The sequence below is a fragment of the Ctenopharyngodon idella genome, chromosome 2 (genome assembly GCF_019924925.1).
Source record: "Ctenopharyngodon idella isolate HZGC_01 chromosome 2, HZGC01, whole genome shotgun sequence".
NCBI classification, from domain to species: domain Eukaryota; kingdom Metazoa; phylum Chordata; class Actinopteri; order Cypriniformes; family Xenocyprididae; genus Ctenopharyngodon; species Ctenopharyngodon idella.
Window position 1 is genome coordinate 42,048,342 of NC_067221.1, and position 20,205 is coordinate 42,068,546.

The 20,205-nt window shown below is 38.5% G+C and overlaps 2 protein-coding genes across 10 annotated transcripts in view; both read left to right on the top strand.

The window, feature by feature from the left end:
• Positions 1-274: 274 nt before the first annotated feature.
• sugp1 (SURP and G patch domain containing 1) lies at positions 275-12,259 on the top strand. 2 transcript variants are annotated; one of them, XM_051863965.1, is made up of 14 exons: positions 275-392; positions 2,521-2,665; positions 2,748-2,911; positions 4,657-4,893; positions 5,687-5,810; positions 6,072-6,160; positions 6,814-6,937; positions 7,059-7,309; positions 9,026-9,132; positions 9,234-9,411; positions 9,497-9,603; positions 9,826-9,971; positions 10,164-10,293; positions 11,840-12,259. In XM_051863965.1, the coding sequence occupies exons 1-14, from the start codon at positions 374-376 to the stop codon at positions 11,864-11,866; spliced, it is 1,848 nt and encodes a 615-aa protein (XP_051719925.1). In that variant the 5' UTR covers positions 275-373; the 3' UTR covers positions 11,867-12,259. The 2 variants fall into 2 exon arrangements, with proteins under 2 accessions (XP_051719925.1, XP_051719933.1); XM_051863973.1 differs by having other exon boundaries at positions 341-392; positions 6,826-6,937.
• A 1,566-nt stretch (positions 12,260-13,825) lies between these two features.
• Positions 13,826-20,205, top strand: part of mau2 (MAU2 sister chromatid cohesion factor) — a 266,008-nt gene continuing 259,628 nt past the window's right edge. For 7 of the 8 annotated variants that reach the window (XM_051864052.1, XM_051864043.1, XM_051864036.1 and 4 more), the window contains exons 1-11: positions 13,826-14,171; positions 14,474-14,491; positions 14,619-14,684; positions 14,927-15,022; positions 16,301-16,395; positions 16,479-16,506; positions 16,621-16,776; positions 18,110-18,256; positions 18,346-18,436; positions 18,528-18,631; positions 18,715-18,792. In XM_051864052.1, coding sequence (XP_051720012.1) covers positions 13,932-14,171; positions 14,474-14,491; positions 14,619-14,684; positions 14,927-15,022; positions 16,301-16,395; positions 16,479-16,506; positions 16,621-16,776; positions 18,110-18,256; positions 18,346-18,436; positions 18,528-18,631; positions 18,715-18,792 — 1,119 coding nt within the window. In that variant the 5' untranslated portion in view covers positions 13,826-13,931. The remainder of the gene's footprint in view (positions 14,172-14,473; positions 14,492-14,618; positions 14,685-14,926; positions 15,023-16,300; positions 16,396-16,478; positions 16,507-16,620; positions 16,777-18,109; positions 18,257-18,345; positions 18,437-18,527; positions 18,632-18,714; positions 18,793-20,205) is intronic. The other variant, XM_051863998.1, reaches the window with a different exon arrangement.

Consider the following 20,205-nt stretch of genomic DNA (forward strand, 5'->3'; position numbering starts at 1 on the left):
AGTGTGTTGAAAGTGTGTTCTTTGGGGCATGTGACGCTGATGATGACATCCATGCTGCACCTCATGAACCTTAACAAAGAATGTTAATATAATGTTTCACAACAGCATTATCTTCATCATTTGATGCTCAATTAATTCAGTTTGTTCCTGTAGCTTCTATATGCTCGTAAATACAATTATAAGCATGCGTATATTTCTTTATACTACTGTCTATCCAACATTAACCTCTAAGCAAGTAAAATGTGAATGACAGAGAGAGAGAGATGCGCATGTGCAGCAGGCGGCCGGTAGGCGGCGCAATGAGCGCTGCGCTTTTATTCTCATCTGCTCTTGAAGCTGCAGAAGAAGCAGCTGCTTCACAACATTTAGCGCAATGGAGTCCAACGACGCAGGTAAAACGCTGCAGACATTAAAACATCATCATTAAGTCTTTATTATCTGATATATGTTCGTTTGTTTATGTGTCTGCCTCTCGTTCTTTGACTCTGTTTGTTGACATGATGTTTGTTTCGATCATTTTGACCGATCAGCCGCTTCAGCGCTAAACTGCTCGAACACTTCTGTTGTGTATTTTTTTATATACGTATGATCGCAGATTTCTGTTTATTTTTCATTTCAAATCTCAGTTCATTTGTATGGGAAGCCCAGTGAGACAAAAATCATTCTTTTGTAAATCATAATTATGACATAAGTTATAATTATGTGATTAAAAAGTCAAAATTATGAGATAAAAAGACGAATTTCTATTTCATAATGACTTTTTATGTCGTAATTTCGACTTTTTGTCATGATAATGACTTTTTATGTCATCATAATATTCTGTCTTTGTAATAATTTCAACTTTTTATGCCATAATTATGACTTAATGTCATAATTTAGATTTTTTTTTTAATCTTACAGTTATGACTTTATCTCAATTTCAACTTTTTATGTCATAACTTTTTATGCAGTTAATTCTCATATTGTATTTTCAGCAAGTTTTGAAATATTTTTTCTCTCCCCAAATTTATCACTACCGAAACACAATAATAAATAATTTAATAAGAAGGGTCACATTGACCTATTAAGATTTTGTTTACATCTACCTTGTAAATATATTTTTTTACTAATTTTAAAAAAAGGTTTCACAGGTAAATCAATAACAGTTACAATTTTAACAATATTTCAAGTGTAATTTATGAGACTTGTTGTATTTTGAATCCGATCTTTCTTTGTAAAAGTCATAAAGTTTATCACACTGATTTCAAAGTGAAGGATTCATTAGTTTGAATAAACATTGAACCAAACACTATAATAACATCTTAGTTGATCATTCAATATACTTTATTTTTGACAAAACATCCCGTGTTTCGGTCATGACTGCACATTTTCCGTAGTGACAGTAATGTGTTGGTAGTGACCACATCACATGACAGGATTTTAACTCTCATACTAAAACACTAATAATTTGCATAATAAAACATATTAAATTTCTAATGATTTGCATAACTGTACTAAAATGTTGTTTATTTCCCCCAAATAAATGATTGTGTTTCCTTTTGTCACTACCAAAACAATGATGTCACGACCGAAACATGGTGAAGTTTCGGTAGTGACAATTTTAGATAGTTTTGAGCCACTCAAAGATGCTAATCAGCACATGGTTAGCTAGCACAGTTCTGAACAGTTGTACACCCATAAAAACTACATTTTACAGAATAACACCCAAAAAAGTTTGCTTAATTGCAGAAAAAGGCGTTTGGAAGTGACTTTCCTTAAAGTTCCACACAGATTTTCAGACTTTTGAACACATTTAACTCAAAATGATGGACCTATCTACTGTGAAAGAGAGGCGATGAGAGGGAGGGACACAGGAATATTTCCTGATCAGAAATGTAGAAGTGTGTTAAAATCAGTCTCAGACAATGGACTCAAACACACACTGTTTCGGTAGTGACGTAAATGCGGGACACTTTTTTTTTTACATAAAGTTTCATGATTTAAAAATAAAATTTCACCCTTTTAAAAAAAAATATATATATATTTTTAAAAACAACAATGAAAAAAATGCATTATCAATATCATTTTCACAAGTTGAAATTTAGGGGTTAGAGTTTGGGACAAACGCCTCCCAATTGAAAGTACCCAATAAATGATGATTTTATATATATTAATCTTACTGATATTTTAAATATTATTGTGGGATTCAGTAGATAATAGAAGGATCTTAGTAAACATCTAAAATTCGAATACTTAAATGCTTTTAAATGTGTGTTTTGGTTGTGGGACAGCAGTTTGCACCAATTCTGTAGAATCGCCCACATAGGAAAATGAGTCTCAGGAAACGAGACCAGATGACATTTCTCCCACAAAACTAATGAGAAAAGATGGTTAATTGTCATGAAAATTGTGTCACGATGAAAAAAATCTTCATTTGTTCTGTTATTTATTGAATTTTGCAGAGAAATCCTATTGTTGACGGTTATTGTGAGATTCACCTGTGTGTGTGTGTGTGTGTGTGTGTGTGTGTGTACGTCTCAGGTCGTGGTGGGAGGAAGACTCATCAGAAGAGTAAGTTGAATGTGATCATGAGACAGGAGGAGCTGATCGCTCAGAAGAAGAGAGAGATCGAGGCCAAACTGAGAGAACAGGCTCAGCCGAAGCCGGAGCAGAACAAAACCAGCAGGTGACACACACCTCTGATGAGCACAACATACGTGATCACGTCTATGTGTGTTTGTGTTGATCTGTGTGTGTGTGTGTTTCAGCTCTCCTCCCTCACAGGCTTCTTCTTCATCATCATCATCATCTTCATCATCATCCTCATCATCATCATCCTCATCATCCTCCACATCGAATAAGTTTGTGAATGACGGCAGTTTCCTGCAGCAGTTTCTGAGGATGCAGCAAGAGAAGTCCAGCACTGATGAAGGTGAGATTGTGTTTCTCTCTGTCACGCGCCACGGTCAGATCGAGAATAGACATGAACGAACATACAGTGGAACACAATTATAGTTCACCCAAATTACAGACAAGACGGACGCCATAGAAAATATACATTTCCCTGTAAACATAGTCTATTTTTACTAAACTTTAAAGCCGATTCAGCATTGACACTGACGCATATTACTGGATAATAGAGCTGCACGATTCTGGATAAACTGAGAATCACAATTTTTTTGTTTCAAACAGAGATCACAATTCTGAACAGACAACTAAACAAAATAACATTTACTAGAGGTTCTGACAAAATGTTAATTGCTGCAATCTATTTAAAATGTTTCATTTGAATAAGTTATTTTAAAAAATACAGGTTGAATGAATGATTCAATGACTCACTCATGAAGACTTCACTTGTTTCATCACTAGACGAATCAGCGTTTTTGAGCAAATCTCTTGAATGAATGATTCAATGACTCGCTCATTAAGATTTCACTTGTTTTATTACTGGATGAATCGGCGTTTTTGAACAAATCTCTTGAGTGAATGATTCAATGACTCACTCATAATTACTTCACTTGTTTTAGTACTGGATGAATCAGCGTTTTTAAACAAATCTCTTGAATGAATGATTCATTGACTCATGAAGACTTCACTTGTTTCATTACTAGACGAATCAGCGTTTTTGAACGAATCTCTTGAATGAATGATTCAATGACTCGCTCATTAAGATTTCACTTGTTTCATTACTGGATGAATCTGCGTTTTTGAACAAATCTCTTGAATGAATGATTAAATGACTCACTCATAAATACTTCACTTGCTTCAATACTGGATGAATCAGCGTTTTTGAACAAATCTCTTGAATGAATGATTCAATGACTCGCTCATAATTCACTTGTTTTAGTACTGGATGAATCAGCGTTTTTAAACAAATCTCTTGAATCAATGATTCATTGACTCATGAAGACTTCACTTGTTTCATTACTAGACGAATCAGCGTTTTTGAACGAATCTCTTGAATGAATGATTCAATGACTCGCTCATTAAGATTTCACTTGTTTCATTACTGGATGAATCTGCGTTTTTGAACAAATCTCTTGAGTGAATGATTCAATAACTCAATCATTAATACTTCACTCGTTTCATTACTGTATGAATCATCGTTTTCAAACAAATCTCTTGAATGAATGATTAAATGACTCGCTCATAAATACTTCACTTGCTTCAATACTGGATGAATCAGCGTTTTTGAACGAATCTCTTGAATCAGTGATTCATTGACTCACTCATGAATACTTCATTTGTTTCATTACTGGATGGATCAGCATTTTTGAAGGAATTGACATAATCTTTATTTAAAGCGTCACTACTTTTAAAAGGTGATTCACAACCGTAGACATCAGTGTTTATATCTGAACTATAAACTTTCGTTTCAGTACTTCTGTGATCATTTGAATTATTGTAAGACAAAAATAATGGTACTGTGTGGTTGAAAAGACTATTTATGAAGCTGTTTTATATCTATACATGACAACTAGTTACAGAATTAGTTACAGATGAACTTAGTGTAATAATCAAATCAGAGAATTCTCCATATTTTTTTTCTCATGCATTCAACATATCAGACAAAACCAAAATATCAAAATGTGTTTCTGCTGTTATTATATGTATAGCCTAAATACTAGTATCATTTAGTTATTGTAATGTTGCCTGTGCTGATGTCATGTCCTCTAGGATCCCTCGGCCCCACCCCCTGCGCTCAGAACCAATCAGCAGCAGGAACACAAGCGCAGAAGAAGAGCATTCTCATCGGGAAGCGGCCGGGTCTGGGCGTCAGCAGCATGATCAATCAGTTCAAGAACTACTCACAGTCCAAGAAGTCGACGCTCCTCGCAGCCCGACCCAGTGTGTTCAGCTCCCCCGACGACGAAGACGAGGAGGAGGATGATGCACACTATCTGGAGGTCAAAGGTATCACACTTCATCTCAGTCATCATGGCTGGTTCTGACTGGTGAACTTTCATCTAAAGGCTGTTGACTATATCTACACCAGCATTCTCCCTTGGCAATTCATTTAACATGACAGACGAACTTCTCCCATCAGTCACTTAATCGCCCTCTTGTTGTTCCAAAGTCTGTCTTCTGTAGAACAAAAAAGCAGACATTAACCTATGACATTAATGTACATATTTACATATGAGGGATGTGGATTATTTATACAATCAAACTCCAAAAACCACCATAAAGATTCAGAAGAGTCCATACGACTCGTGCACTACTGTCTTCTGAAGTCACATGACGAGTTGTGTGAGAAGCAGACACGCGTTAAAGCGACGGTTCACCCAAAAATCACCATTCTGTCATCATGTCGTTCCAAACCTGCATGACTCTCTTTCTTCTGTTGAATATAAAAAAAGATATTTAGAAGAACACTGCGAGAAAATTGACTTCCATTGTATTTTTTTGTCCATATAATGGAAGTCAATGGGAATCAAAAGGTCATTTCATCAGTGCATAATGACTTAATGTGGGTCTGCACTCCTCACACAACTCATCACGTGACCTCAGAGGATGAATGAAACTTAGGATGAGCTGCATTGAATGAACGAGTGCTAAATGAATCCGTGTCGACGTGTGATGCTTTATTTGTCTTTGTTGGACGTTGACTGTCAGATCTTCAGCTGTACGGGACAGACATGCGTGTGCTGATGTGAGCTGTGTTCAGTGTTTGCATTATGCCGGCGTTCTCATAGCCTGCTTAAAGTTTCCCCCCCAGAGGACGGAGACCTGCGGCTCATCATCGACAAGATGGCCATGTTTGTGGCGGAAGGCGGTGCCGAGTTGGAGAAGAAGGCCATGGAGGACTACAGAGACGATCCCGTCTTCTCGTGAGTTTCACATCCGTTACTTGCCGAGTTATAGTTTCGTTGCTTTGAGGGTTTGAAAACGCAACTTTTTGATTACGAGTTTCTGTAGCGCTTTATACGGTACAGATAGTTTCAAAGCAGCTTCAGACAGGAAAAACAATGATCAAACTTCCTCAGATATGAGACAAATTCAGATTCAGCAGCTCTTCAAAAACTGTGTAAAGTTCATCAGATATGAAATGAATCCAGTCCGGATCGTTCAGCTCTGACTCTGTTGTGCAGGTTCTTGTTTGAGAAGAACAGTAAGGACTATCTGTACTACAGGAGGAAAGTGGCTGAAATCAGAAGAGACACGTCCGCTCAGTCTGATGGTGAGCAGAAACCACATCTGAACAAACACACAACTCGACTAAATGTTTGTGGAGAGACGGAGAGAACTCACAAACATTCAAATACATCAAATAAACACTGTTTAGGACTCTTTTACGTAAGCAGAACTGATGCGTGATGTTCGTTTCGCTCTGAACGTGCACACTGCAGGACACACATTTTATTAAATAGCTTGAGTTTGAGGATTGTAGCTTTAGTCGAGAGGAGAGCTATCTTAAAGTCGCACATGCTCTCTCTCTTGCACACACACATTCTTTCTCATGCATACCCTCGCTAACGAACTCCCTCTCACACTTGCACACGCTCTTTCGCTCGCACGCACTCCCTCATGCTCACTCGCACTCACACACGCTCTCTCTCACACACACGCTCACACAATCTCACACTCACACACGCTCTAATGTGTCCTTAGTCGTGTAGTGTGCACTAGAGCAGACGCGTCCGACCGGAGCCTCCGTCTGTTGCGATCGGTGGCGTAACATGAGTGTGAAGTGATGAGTGTGAATGTGTGGCAGCAGACGTCACTGTCCTCTTCCCCAACCCAATCCCAGCTCTCCCTCTGGCTGCAGTACACTCACTCATAATGGAGCTTGTTTAGTTTGAGTTGCTGCCGGTTCTGATAGGCTGCTTTAAGTCTCCTCCTCAGTGGACGAAAGCACCAGGAAGGTGGCGGAGAAACTGGCGCGCTTCGTGACGGACGGCGGCCCGGAGGTGGAGATCATGGCTGCTCAGCACAACCGAGACAATCCTGCATTCAGGTACTTAATTCAGTTCAGTGTTGATTCATCTTAAGGAGGCAAAGATTCAAACATCGTATAGAACAGCACAGGATTGAGAAATAGTGAAAGCATAATCAATCATATTTTTGCTCTCTGTCAGTTTCCTGTACGAGTATCAGAGTGCTGCTCATCGCTTCTATAAGGCCAAAGTGGACGAGTTCCGTCAGGCCAGAAGCGGCTGTGATTCGCAGACGTCTGTTCAGCCCGTCACGCCGGAACAAACGCCCACCGCAGCCAAGAGGAAGAGGAAGAGCAGGTGGGGAGCCGAAGATGATAAAGTCCAGCTGCCCTCGCCGAGCGTCATCAGCCCTCCGATCGCTGCGGCCGAATCCAGCACTCCTGCACTGTCTGGTAGTCTCACAGTCCTTATGATTCAAACACACACACACACACATATATCAATAAGCTTAATATATATAAAATCATCATTTATTGGGTACTTTCAATTAAGAGGTGGCTGTCCCGAACCCTGACCCCTAAATTTAAACTTATAATATATGTTAAAATATTGAAATACTTTTTGCAATTTTTTCCATTGTTTTTGAAAATATATTTTAGATTTTTTAATAAAAAGATATATTTTATTTTTAAATCATGAAACTTTACATAAAAAAACGTGTCCCACATGTTCATGTCACTACCGAAACAGTGTGTGTTTGAGTCCATTGTCTGAGACTGATTTTAACACACTTCTACATTTTTGATCAGGAAATATTCCTGTGTCCCTCCCTCTCATAGCCTCTCTTTCACAGTAGATAGGTCCATCATTTTGAGTTAAATGTGTTCAAAAGTCTGAAAATCTGTGTGGAACTTTAAGGGACGTCACTAACAAACACCTTTTTCTGCAATTAAGCAAACTTTTTTTGGGTGTTCAGAACTGTGCTAGCTAACCGTGTGCTGATTATCATCTTTGAGTGGCTCAAAAGTATCTAAAATTGTCACTAATGATTACCGAAACAGTCATTACCAAAACATGTGGTGAAGTTTCAGTAATGACATCATTGTTTTGGTGGTGACAAAAGGGAACACACAATCATTTATTTGGGGGAAATAAACACAATTTTAGTACAGTTATGCAAATCATTAGTATTTTAATGTTTTAGTGAGTTAAAATCCTGTCATGTGATGTGGTCACTACCAACACATTACTGTCACGACCGAAAATGTGCAGTCATGACGGAAACATGGGATGTTTTGTCAAAAATAAAGTATGTTGAATGATCAACTAAGATTGAATTGTTTCATTCAATGTTTATTCAAACTAATGAATCCTTCACTTTGAAATCAGTTTGATAAACTTTGTTTTTTTACAAAGAAAGATCAGATTCAAAATACAACAAACCTCATGAATTACACTTGAAATATTGTTAAAATTGTTATTGTGGAATTTTTTTTTTTAAATAGCAAAAAATACACTTACAAGGTAGATGTAAACAAAATCTTAATAGGTCAATGTAAGCCTTCTTATTAAATTATTTATTATTGTGTTTCGGTAGTGACAAATTTGAGGAGAGAAAAAATATTCCAAAACTTTCTGAAAATACAATATGAGAATTAACTGTACAATTACTAGAAATGTGTATCTTGGATATTATACAATTTGCATACATACAAAATTTGTGGAAAAAGACACTCCGCCCCCCCCAAGATGTTTCCAACTCTGACTTTGAAAATACCAGGGAATTGTGCTTATTTTAGTGAAGCAAGTTTGCGTATAAAATATATAATTATCATAATTTCTCCAGTATTATACCAAGTCACTGAACCAGCTCAGTGTTTGCTCAGTCATCTAAATTTTTTCCTTTAATATTGGTCATAACTTTTTTTTTTTTTAATGGGGCAGTTGCATTAACAGCAGTCTGTATTTAGATCTAGTCTGAATAAGCAGTTAGTCAGTGGGTAATCAGTCTTACTTTTCGGATTTAATTTAGACCAATCTACCTTTTTATGTAATTATGACCAGGTAGATTGGTCTAATTTGAATTTTCCTCCCATCCCTAACAAACACACACTCACACACATATTGATGTATAATTTGATGACTTTTGTTCTGGTGTGTGTGTGTAGATCAGGAGTTGAGCAGTCTGGGATATAAGAAGGGGAAACCGGTCGGTCTGGTGGGCGTGACAGAGCTGTCAGATGACCAGAAGAAACAACTCAAAGAACAACAGGAAGTACGAACTCTCACATAGTCATTACCCATAAACCCCACATGCCATAAAAATATTTGACAGTTTAATGTATAAATTACCCTGTGTGTGTGTGTGTGTATCAGATGCAGGAGATGTATGACATGATCATGAAGCACAAGCGGGCGATGCAGGACATGCAGCTGATGTGGGAGAAAGCCATCAGGAACCACCAGCACGAGTACGACAGCGACGAAGAGCTGGATCCCGAGGCCGGAACCTGGGAACATCGACTCCGACAGATGGAGATGGAGAAGACTAGAGGTCAGAGGTCGCTGCAGGACACCTGTGATTTAAGAGCGTTCTTGAGGTCTGTAAATGTGACGCGTGTGATGTGTTTCTCTCACAGAGTGGGCGGAGCAGCTGACTGAGATGGGCAAAGGGAAGCATTTCATTGGTGACTTCCTGCCACCTGATGAGCTGGAGAAGTTCATGGAGACGTTCAAAGCTCTGAAGGTGAGAGCGGTCAAGTCATGTCAGCTTTATTTCTGTAGCGCAGTTCAGATCATTTCAAAGCAGCTTCACAGTAATAAATAACAGAATCAATGATGCAAACTTGATGATATATGAGACACATTCAATAAGACAAAAGACTATAGTGTCATTAAATGTGACTCAGAATGACACAGGAAGCAGTTCTGGTGTGACGTGTGTCTGTTTCCTGTTTGTGATGCGCAGGAGGGCAGAGACCCGGATTACTCAGAGTACAAGGAGTTCAAGCTGACGGTGGAGAACATCGGCTTCCAGATGCTGATGAAAATGGGCTGGAAAGAAGGGGATGGTCTGGGATCTGATGGTCAGGGCATCAAAAACCCCGTCAACAGGTGAACGGACACACACACTCACTCACATACACACACACACACACTCTCACTCATGCACATGCTCACACACACACACTCACTCTATCTCACATACACGTTTACACTTGTATTTGCTGCTCGGATCACCTGACACAGATCTGGATGACAGAGAAATGCAGTGCTGATTGTGTGTGTGTGTGTGCATGTGTGCAGAGGCAACACAGCGGTGGACGGCGCAGGGTTCGGTGTGGACCGACCTGCTGAACTCAGCAAGAGTGACGATGAGTATGATGCTTTCCGTAAGAGAATGATGCTGGCGTATCGCTTCAGACCGAACCCTCTGGTGAGTCTCTTCAATCATCATCACAGCGCTATGGAAGCTCGTTTCCACAACCCAATAAATAATAATAAATATAGCTGCGAGCAGCAATTATTGGGGTTCAGGCTCTTTAAGCGCATGCATAAAAAGGTATAATATTTTATTTAGCAAGCCTGTAACCATCTCAATCAAAGATCAAAAAGACCATTTACAGCAAATACAGTCAATTTACCATAGGAAATATGTAGTTATTAAAGCTTTTTAACAGTTATCGAGTTTGAGCCAAAAAACCTAGGACTAGTTCACCAAAGTTGGTTTTTGAAATAATCTCCAATATTATTTGATGAACAGCGGCGGTCTAAGAGGCAAAGTTGTTCAGAATGAGGAGTTTTACCATGTGGCGTGTGCGAAAAATGGTGCAATACACAATCCTTTACACACGTGAAAATGCTAAGGTGCCCCCCCGGTGGCCGATTTCTTTCGAATTTCTCACAGGCCTCTAGGGCCGTGAGTCAAACTGGCCCAGCAAGTTTCATTCTGATGGGCCTCCATTAACCTTGTCTGATAGCTGCTCAAAATTCATTGGCCAATGGTGGCCATGTTTTTTGAGATACACCAATGTCCTCAAAGACTATCATGGCACCTTGGACAAAGACACTGCATGCCAATTTTCAAGTCAATCGGAATAACAGTGAAGAAGTGATAGCCATTTTTATGTTTTTTTTTCTGTTATCACGCCACCCAGTGGCCAGTCGCCGCATCCTTTTTCATGCCACCACAGAATGAGCTCTTGCATATGTGTGCCAATTTTGGTGAAATTATCTCATTCCGTTCAAAAGTTATAGCCATTTTAGTAAAAGTGGCTCCGCCCACTTTGAATGTTTTGGCGGCCCTTAGAGACCTTGAATCGGAATTTCAACTTTTTTTGATAGTTATTGACAATCAGACTCCAGAGAATCTCGCTGCACTAGTTTGGTTCTGATCGGGTCGAAAACCTAGGACCAAAAGTAGGTTTTTCAAAAAATCCAAAATACCCTTGTCTGATAGCTGCTCGAACTTCATTGGCCGATGGCGGACATGTTTTTTTAAGATGCGCCAATGTCCTCAAAGACAATCATGGCCCCTCGGTCAAAGACACTGCATGCCAATTTTCAAGTCAATCGGACTAACGGTGAAGAAGCCATTTTCAAGTTTTTTTCCTGTTATAGCGCCACCAAGTGGCCAGTCGTCACATCCTTTTTCACGCGACCACAGAATGAGCTCTTACACAGATGTGCCAATTTTGGTGAAATCTCATTCTGTTCATTCTATTCATGAGTTAAAGCCATTTTATTAAAAGTGGTCCCTCCCATTTTTCAAACGTTTTGGCGGCCATTAGAGACCGTGAATCAAAACTTCAACTTTTTTTAGATATAAAAAATTAATTTGTATCATAAATGCGAGTAGCAACCAAACAGACCCAATGCTGATGTCAAACGCACCAAACCACCCTCGATCACATGATCAGCTATAGAGAAGCTTCTAATGTGTGTTATTCGTTTGCTAACCCGTCTCTTCTGTTCCTGCGCAGAACAATCCCAGGAGGCCGTACTACTGAACGCAGCAGCATCTCCTCTCTCTCTCTCTCCCTCTCTCTCTCTCTGTTTGTGTTTTTCTCCCTTATAGCAGGATGAATTATTTCAGAAAATAGAGTTTTTCCCCCGCAGATGTGATCCGCTCACAGACTCGAGTCCTTCAAGTGTTTCTGTTCCTTTAAAGATGTTTTGATTTATTATATTACATTTATTGAGTACTGTAAAAACCCCGATGTTATAGTCAGCTGTGTAATATTATATTAACATCAGTTCTAGCTCCTGGATTTTATGTCTGTTTTACCCATTAATGAGCACAGATATTACGAATCAAACCTGCACAAAGCGAGTGATTTTAGGCTTGTTCCAATCCTCCACGGTCTGTCATTGAGATCAATTAAACGTCTGTGGTCCTCAAACTCTCTGTGTGTGTGTTTGTTCTCTAGCTGAGCAAATATAATCCTCTTTCCTTCAGTCTTCTTGTTGTTCAAGTGTGCAGAATATGACATACTGTAAGAATATGCTGTTTGTATCTCAACAACGTCTGGATGGAGTCGATCTCAGAAGCCGTGTTTGTTTCTATAAACTAATAATATGATTCATTTAATTCAGTTTCAATCATCTTCATACTTTCACCAGTACATTTTACATTGTCCAAATATTCCATGAAGTAAAGATGTGAATTACAATCAAGAGTTTTGTTTATAAACCTTCTAGAAGAGACACAATTTCCTTAGTGTCACCGTTTCTTGATTATTTTAATAAGTAATGATTTAAATGTTTATTTATAGAGAAGATTCAATGGACGTAAAGCAAGTTAAATGTAGAGTTCTCATAGAGTAACATTATATTGTAGAATTTAGCTTAAAAAAAAAGGAAAATGAGTTGATATATTTGTTTGTATACATTGTGATATGGTTGATATGGAAGCACGTTTTTGTCATAAAAAGAATCATGTTTTAGTAAATCTTAATGACAAAATAAAATAATTTTTTTTGTATAAAAGTTGATATTGTGAGGTAAAAAGTTGAAATTATTACATACTAAGTAAAAATTATGAAATGAATGTAGAAATTATGATATACTGAGTCATAAGTATGACTTTTGTCATAATTTACACTTTTTAAAATGAGTTGATATATTTATTTGTATACGTTGTGATATGGAAGCACATTTTCATCATAAAAAGAATCATGTTTTAGTAAATCTTAATTATGCTGACAAAAAATCATTTTTATATAAAAATTTGATATTATGAGGTGAAAAGTCAAATTTATTACATAAGTTATAATTATGAGATTAATGTAGAAATCATGATATACAGCGTCATAAGTATGACATAATTTCGAGTTGATATACAGTATTTATTATATGTTTGATATGGAAGCACATTTTTGCCACATAAAAAGAATCATGCTTTAGTAAATCTTAATTATGACAATATAAAATCATTTTTTATATAAAAAAGTTGATATGAGGTAAAAAGTCGAAATTATTACATACTAAGTTATAATTATGAGATTAATGTAGAAATTATGATATACTGAGTCATAAGTATGACTTTTTAAGTCATAATTTCTACTTTTTAAATGAGTTGATATATTTGATAAGGAAGCACATTTTCGCCACATAAAAAGAATCATGTTTTAGTAAATCTTAATTATGACAAAATAAAATCTTTTTTATATATAAAAAGTTGATATCGTGAGGTAAAAAGTCGAAATGATTACATACTAATTTATAATTATGAGATTTACTGAGTCATAAGTATGACTTTTTATGTCAATTTCGACTTTTTATGTTATAATTTTGACTTGGTAACTTACGTCATAATTTCTACTTTTTGTCATAATTAACTTCGACGTTGTATGCCATAATTATGATTTTTCTTATGTGACGAAACGGGCTTCCATAAGTTTCCTCCTATTGTTTTCATTTTTGTATTAGTTTGTTATATTTTTCTTGTCAAACCCTCCATCTGCTCCTCTCGCGAGATTCATCCAAGCTCTCAGGGTAGGGCCGTTGAACTCTCGCCGCGGTTTGCGCTCTCGCGAGATTTCCCTGAGCTCTCGTGTTGTTGTTGTTGTGGTGATGATGGCGGCGGCAGGCGCAGAGGCCCCGGACTCCTGGTATCTGGCTCTTCTCGGTTTCGCCGAACATTTTCGAACCTCCAGTCCTCCCAAAATCCGCTTGTGTGTGCACTGCCTGCAGGCCGTATTTCAGTTTAAGCCTCCGCAGAGAGTGGAGGCCCGGACGCATTTGCAGCTGGGCTCGGTGCTCTACCACCACACGAAGAACAGTGATCTGGCCCGCACGCACCTCGAGAAAGCGGTGAGAGAGCGCAGGAAAGCCCGAGGCGTCAGCCGAGCGACAAGGCCGCAGTCCCGGGCATAATATTATTATTATTGTGGTTGTTTTTGTTAATTCACCCTAACAAATTCAATGATGGAATGTGCTATAGATTTTAACAGCTTATTGTTATAAATCATATATAATGTGAGTCTTCTGAAAGAAGCTCTTGTGTTTTTCTTCTTTCCTGTGTGTTTATTTTCGATTCGCTGCTGTTGACACTTATAAATGTGATTTATGATTTCCCTGTGATGGTTTAATGTCTCTTTCTGTCTCTCTTTCAGTGGTTTATCTCACAGCAAGTATCCTTTACCACATTATGAACAAATGTCAAACTTGAATTGTGTTGAGATTGTGATGTTTGATTCACAGATCTGAGCTCCAGCACATAAATGTTTTATTCGAGCTTTCCTTAGCGCAGGTGTGCAGGTAGCGCAGTTTGAGGATGTTAAATTCGAGGCGGCGAGTCTCCTGTCAGAGCTTTATTGCCAGCAGGTGAGATTCAGCTCACATGAGTGTCAAACAAGCATTTTCTGTAAAGCTATGTATTGTTAATTGATAAATTGAATTGAGCATCTGTTTGATTGCAAACCAATCAGATCAGTCCACATTAATTCATGACGTCCTGTATGTGAATCCTCTCTACAGATCACACACACGAAGAGTCATTTAACGCATGAACATTGACGTGTAATGCGCTAACATGTCAAAACATGTTTTGCTGTTCTCTTTTCTAGAACTTGGTTGATTCTGCGAAGCCGCTGTTACGGAAGGCCATCCAGATCTCGCAGCAGACGCCGTACTGGCACTGCAGACTGCTGTTTCAGCTGGCGGTATGTCAAACTCTTCATTACAGCCGACCTGAAACACACTTCAAGAAACACGTGTGATGATGGGACTTGATGAAAGTTAGGGGTGTCAATCGTCATTGCATCCTCATTTTTCAGTATTACTGCACACGGCTACATTTTCGTCAATGAATGCAAGCAGTCAGATATATGAACTCTGTTTTATTTTGTCTGCTCCAAGAAAGAACACTTCCTGAATGTAGCAAACATCAAACAAAACTGAAGTCTGAACACAGCAGATGACCGGAGCGTTTAGAGCTAATAAACACTAGTAAATACTAAAAGAGCATGAAACTGTCAAGTATACTTGAGTTACAATAACGATCACACACACTCGCAGACACACACTTGCTCACACACTCACTCACTCTCACGCTCGCTTGCGCACACACGCACGCACACTCATATGCATGCTCTCTGACACACGCACGCACATACACACACTCACTCTCTCACACACATTCGCAGCACGCGCTCTCTCACACACACATACACTCGCACGCACACTCTCTCTCACACACTCACGCTCTCACACACTCGCACACATAAACATGCTCTCTCACACACGCTCTCTCACACACGCTCTCTCACACACGCTCTCTCGCACACACTTAAACTTGCGCTCACACGCACACACACATGCTGTTTAAAACACACACACGCACTCTCACTCACACACTGGCACAAGCTCTCTCACTCACACACGTGCTCTCACTCACACACGTGCTCTCACTCACACACGCGCTCTCACACTCACACGCTCTCACACACTCAGTCTCTCACGCACACGCTTTCTCACACGCACACATACACATGCTCTCTCAAACACACACACACTTGCACATACTCTCTCACACACTCACATGCACACACTCACACACACTTGCTATCGCACACACTCTCTCGCACACACTCTCTCACACATACTCGCACGCACACTCGCATACACACTCTCTTTCACACATACACACATTTTAATTGCTCACTTTTGTTTGTTTTCACCTCTTTTACACTAGCGTGAGAAGTGCGTATGTGACGAATGACGTCAGAGAAACGTCAGCAGGTTATAATCGATTATGCTCCGTTACTACATTGAATCGTCCACGTCCGCATCGTAGAAACGAATAATTTCAACCCCCCTAATGCAAGTCTGATGAAAGTTGTAAAGACGTGTGCTGATGAATCTCAAACAAGCCAGTCCTTCTTGGTTGAACGGGAGCGACGTCATTCTAACAGCACGAGGGTGTTTCTGTTTCTCTACAGCAACTTCACACACTAGAGAAGGATCTGGTGTCGGCCTGTGATCTGCTGGGAGTCGGCGCTGAATATGCCAGAGTCGTGGGATCTGAATACACCAGGTGACTTTCAGAACATCACATGCATTTGAGACATTGACGTTCAATTTCACTGACATGTTAACGATTAAACTTTATTTTCACAGAGCGCTCTTCCTGCTGAGCAAAGGCATGGTGAGTATCAGTGTTCACTCGCTCTACAATACATCAGCTAATACTGGCTCGAATGGCTTCTCTGGTCATGTGACCTGTGTGAAAGCACTGCTGAATCACTCTCCGTGTTTGTAGTTGCTGTTGATGGAGCGTAAGCTGCAGGAGGTTCATCCGCTCCTTACGCTGTGTGGGCAGATCGTGGAAACCTGGCAGGGAAACCCCATCCAGAAGGAGTCCCTGCGTGTTTTCTTCCTGGTGCTGCAGGTGACGCATTACCTGGACGCCGGACAGGTGAGTGTCGCTCCTTCCAACCTTCACAGCTCAAACATTTCTCTCTGACACAAACAGAATTGATTTTGAGCTGTATTTCATTGACAAATGCACTGAGATTCTGTGCTTGAGCTAACAGAAGCTGATAAAATGAGTCTGTTTGACACTGGTGTATAAAATCAAACATTAAATGTATAAAATATTTGCAATGAACTCTAGAGGTCCGACAATATGCAGATGCAGAATGATGAACATGTCCGACTGAGTTTTTCTGTTTTGTTTTTTTTTCTTTTTTCATTTTAATTTCTTTCGTTTAAATTTTTAATGTTTTTAATGTTTAAATTTTGGTAATCAAAAAGCATGTCTAATTAATTGAAATCATGAAACTTATACAATTTAAAAACAACTTATTAAAAGTTTAACAAATTACATTTTAGTGCCCTATGAAATCCGTTTTATTTTTTTTCTACCAAATTCTGTTTTCTGTTTTAAGTTGTCTGTTCCATTTTAATCTTTAAATTAAATTTTAGTAATCAAAAAGCATGTCTAATTAATTGAAATCATGAAACTTATACAATTTAAAAACAACTTATTAAAAGTTTAACAAAAAATAAGTTTTTAGGGCTTTTTTCTCAAATTCCATTTTATTTTATTTTTTTTACCAAATTCTGTGTTTACTGTTTAAGTTGTCTGGATTCAATTTTAATGGTTACATTTTAATAATCACAAAGCATGTCAAATTAATTGAATTCATTAAAACAATTTTTTTTTTTTTTAATCATTTCTATGAAATATTTTTAATATTTTTAAATAAAATTTCATAAAAATATCTTTTAATCCTAACAAACTTTTTTTGTCAAACAAAGTGCTGCACAACAGAGCTTTACTGCTAAAATTAAAACATGGATGAAAAATTGTGATTATTCCTTAAAATAAAGTTTTAATAATTTATTATTATTATTATTATTAGTGTTAGTAGCATTATTACACTGAGACATAGCTAAATTCTACTGTACAACAGTAATATATTTCTGTCAGAATTTCTTCAAGTTAAACCGAACTTTTATTTTGACGGGTTGCAGTGAAGACCTTTGAGTTTCTGTGTATTTATGATATGATGATAGTTTTTCTCAAATGAAACTGTAAAATGCTGATGAAGTGACTCTGAGCGGCTCTGGAGACAAAGGTTATGCATTCATGTCCTCGTATAGTGATGCGACAGAGGCTGAAAACACCGCAAGCATCACGCATGCTTCAGGATTGAAGGATTCGTGTTTGGTTGCATTAGAGCCGGCAGACGGCAGTGAATGCTGTCAGTGGTGTTGAACTGAGCGTGCTGTGATGCTGTGTGCAGGTGAAAAGCGTAAAGCCGTGTCTGAAGCAGCTCCAGCAGTGCATCCAGACCATCTCCACACTCCATGATGATGAAATCCTGCCCAGTAACTCGGCCGACCTCTTCCACTGGCTGCCCAAGGAGCACATGTGTGTCCTTGTCTATCTGGTGAGTGACATCTTCATCTCTGACTCTGAGAATTTAGACAACTGTTTTATCCTTCACCGAGTTGATGGCTGTGTGTGTGATTGTTTCAGGTGACGGTCATGCACTCAATGCAGGCCGGATACCTGGAGAAGGCCCAGAAATACACTGATAAAGCCCTCATGCAGTTAGAGAAGCTCAAGAGTGAGTCTGGTCACATGATTGAACACACACAGACACTCAGAGATGCTGATGTGTGTGTGTGTGATGACTGATGTTTCTGTGTGTTTGCCAGTGCTGGACTGCAGCCCCATCCTGTCGTCATTTCAAGTCATTCTGCTGGAGCACATCATCATGTGTCGTCTGGTGACGGGACACAAGGCCACGGCGCTGCAGGAGGTGTGTGTGTGTGTGTGATCGACACTGCAGCGTGTTGCTTCTGATGACTGTGTGCTGTGTAACACGTGTGTGTGTGTTGACAGATCTCTCAGGTGTGTCAGCTGTGTCAGCAGTCTCCACGGCTCTTCTCCAATCACGCCGCTCAGCTTCACACGCTGCTGGTGAGGAAAACACTAACTGTGCTGAGACACTTATTTACATGAAGAATTAGGGCTGCACGATTTGGTAAAATTGCAATTGTGATTTAAAATGCGATTTAAAAAAAAAAAAAAAAAAACATTTGATGTGCTTATATTTAGGGCTGGTACATTTGGCCAAAATCTTTTTAACTGATTAAAATTATTATTATTATTTTATTAATAAATAAAAATAAAAAATTTCTAAATAATATTTCACTGTGAAATAAAATTTAAAAAAAATTAAGTTTTTTTTTTTTTTTTTTTTTTTTAACATTACAACAGTAAAATTACAATACTAATAGTATAGCTGCAAGCAGCGATACGGGGGACAAACCTCAAGAGGGAAACAGCAAAAAATGAAGTATAGAAGTACAGGTGAGAATGTTCTCAAAATGAAAAGAAGTTTAGATGAGAATGAACAAAAACACATTTCTAATCCTGGAGGAAGAAAGACTAGTACAATACTTATCAGGATAATAAAGGAATCTAAATGACACAACTTTTATACACAATTTTGTAAAGTTGTCCCATACTGGACACAAACCCACTGTCTCTGTGTCAGGCGCCTGTCACTCATCTTGCCATGTGAAGATGTGTTTTCACCCAGATGCCGAAGTTTAGTAGTTCAAGTGAAAATCAACTCAAAATGAAGAATTTTTATTTAAAAAAATGCACTACATTTTATATTTAAGTTCAGATGAGATCATTCTCAGAAGCAACTTTTACAACTAACCAATTAGCATGCTAAGCTGCCTAGCATAAGACAACAAACACAAGCAAGGCCACATTCAGAGACGAATATCTCGGGAACGGTAGCGAATATCAAAAATATCCGTTCAGTCATTTCTGTGCAGCTCGGTCCAAAGATTATCGGAGTTGATTTTGGACAATTTGTAGGAGGAGTAGAAGGAAAAACTGTTTTTCATTTACTTCAATATGGTGGACAGGCACATTTAAGGAAAATGGCAAATGATACATCATCAGAATCAGCATTAGCCAGGTAACCAAACGACAGAGAAAACAAATTTGGACAATGTTTTCAAAAGTTATAAACATTTGTGCAAAAATCCTTGTATCTCTGGAACACTAGGTGGCGCTGTTCAAACTTCTCAGGTACCTTCAGGACATGATGATGATGATGATGATGATGATAATTAAAGAATTTTGTGCTGATATGTCAAATAGTTTAAAAGAGAATGCAATTTCTGACAAAATTCAAAATGTCGGTCCAATGGTATCCCTGGAATTGGCATGACACAAGGAATCCATAGACACCAAGATGATTTTCATAATTTTCAGATCAAATTCAATTTTTCAGATCTCATGACCTGTAGGTGGCACTGTTCCCAAATTTGACATGGACCCTCAGATCATGGATCTGATGAAGTGTACCAA

What these genes read in the sequence shown, in the direction of transcription:
- sugp1 (XM_051863965.1), top strand. An exon ending in AGACGTTCAAAGCTCTGAAG is followed by an intron (nt 9,604 to 9,825) that starts GTGAGAGCGGTC and finishes TGTGATGCGCAG; the next exon opens with GAGGGCAGAGACCCGGATTA. An exon ending in GCTTCAGACCGAACCCTCTG is followed by an intron (nt 10,294 to 11,839) that starts GTGAGTCTCTTC and finishes GTTCCTGCGCAG; the next exon opens with AACAATCCCAGGAGGCCGTA.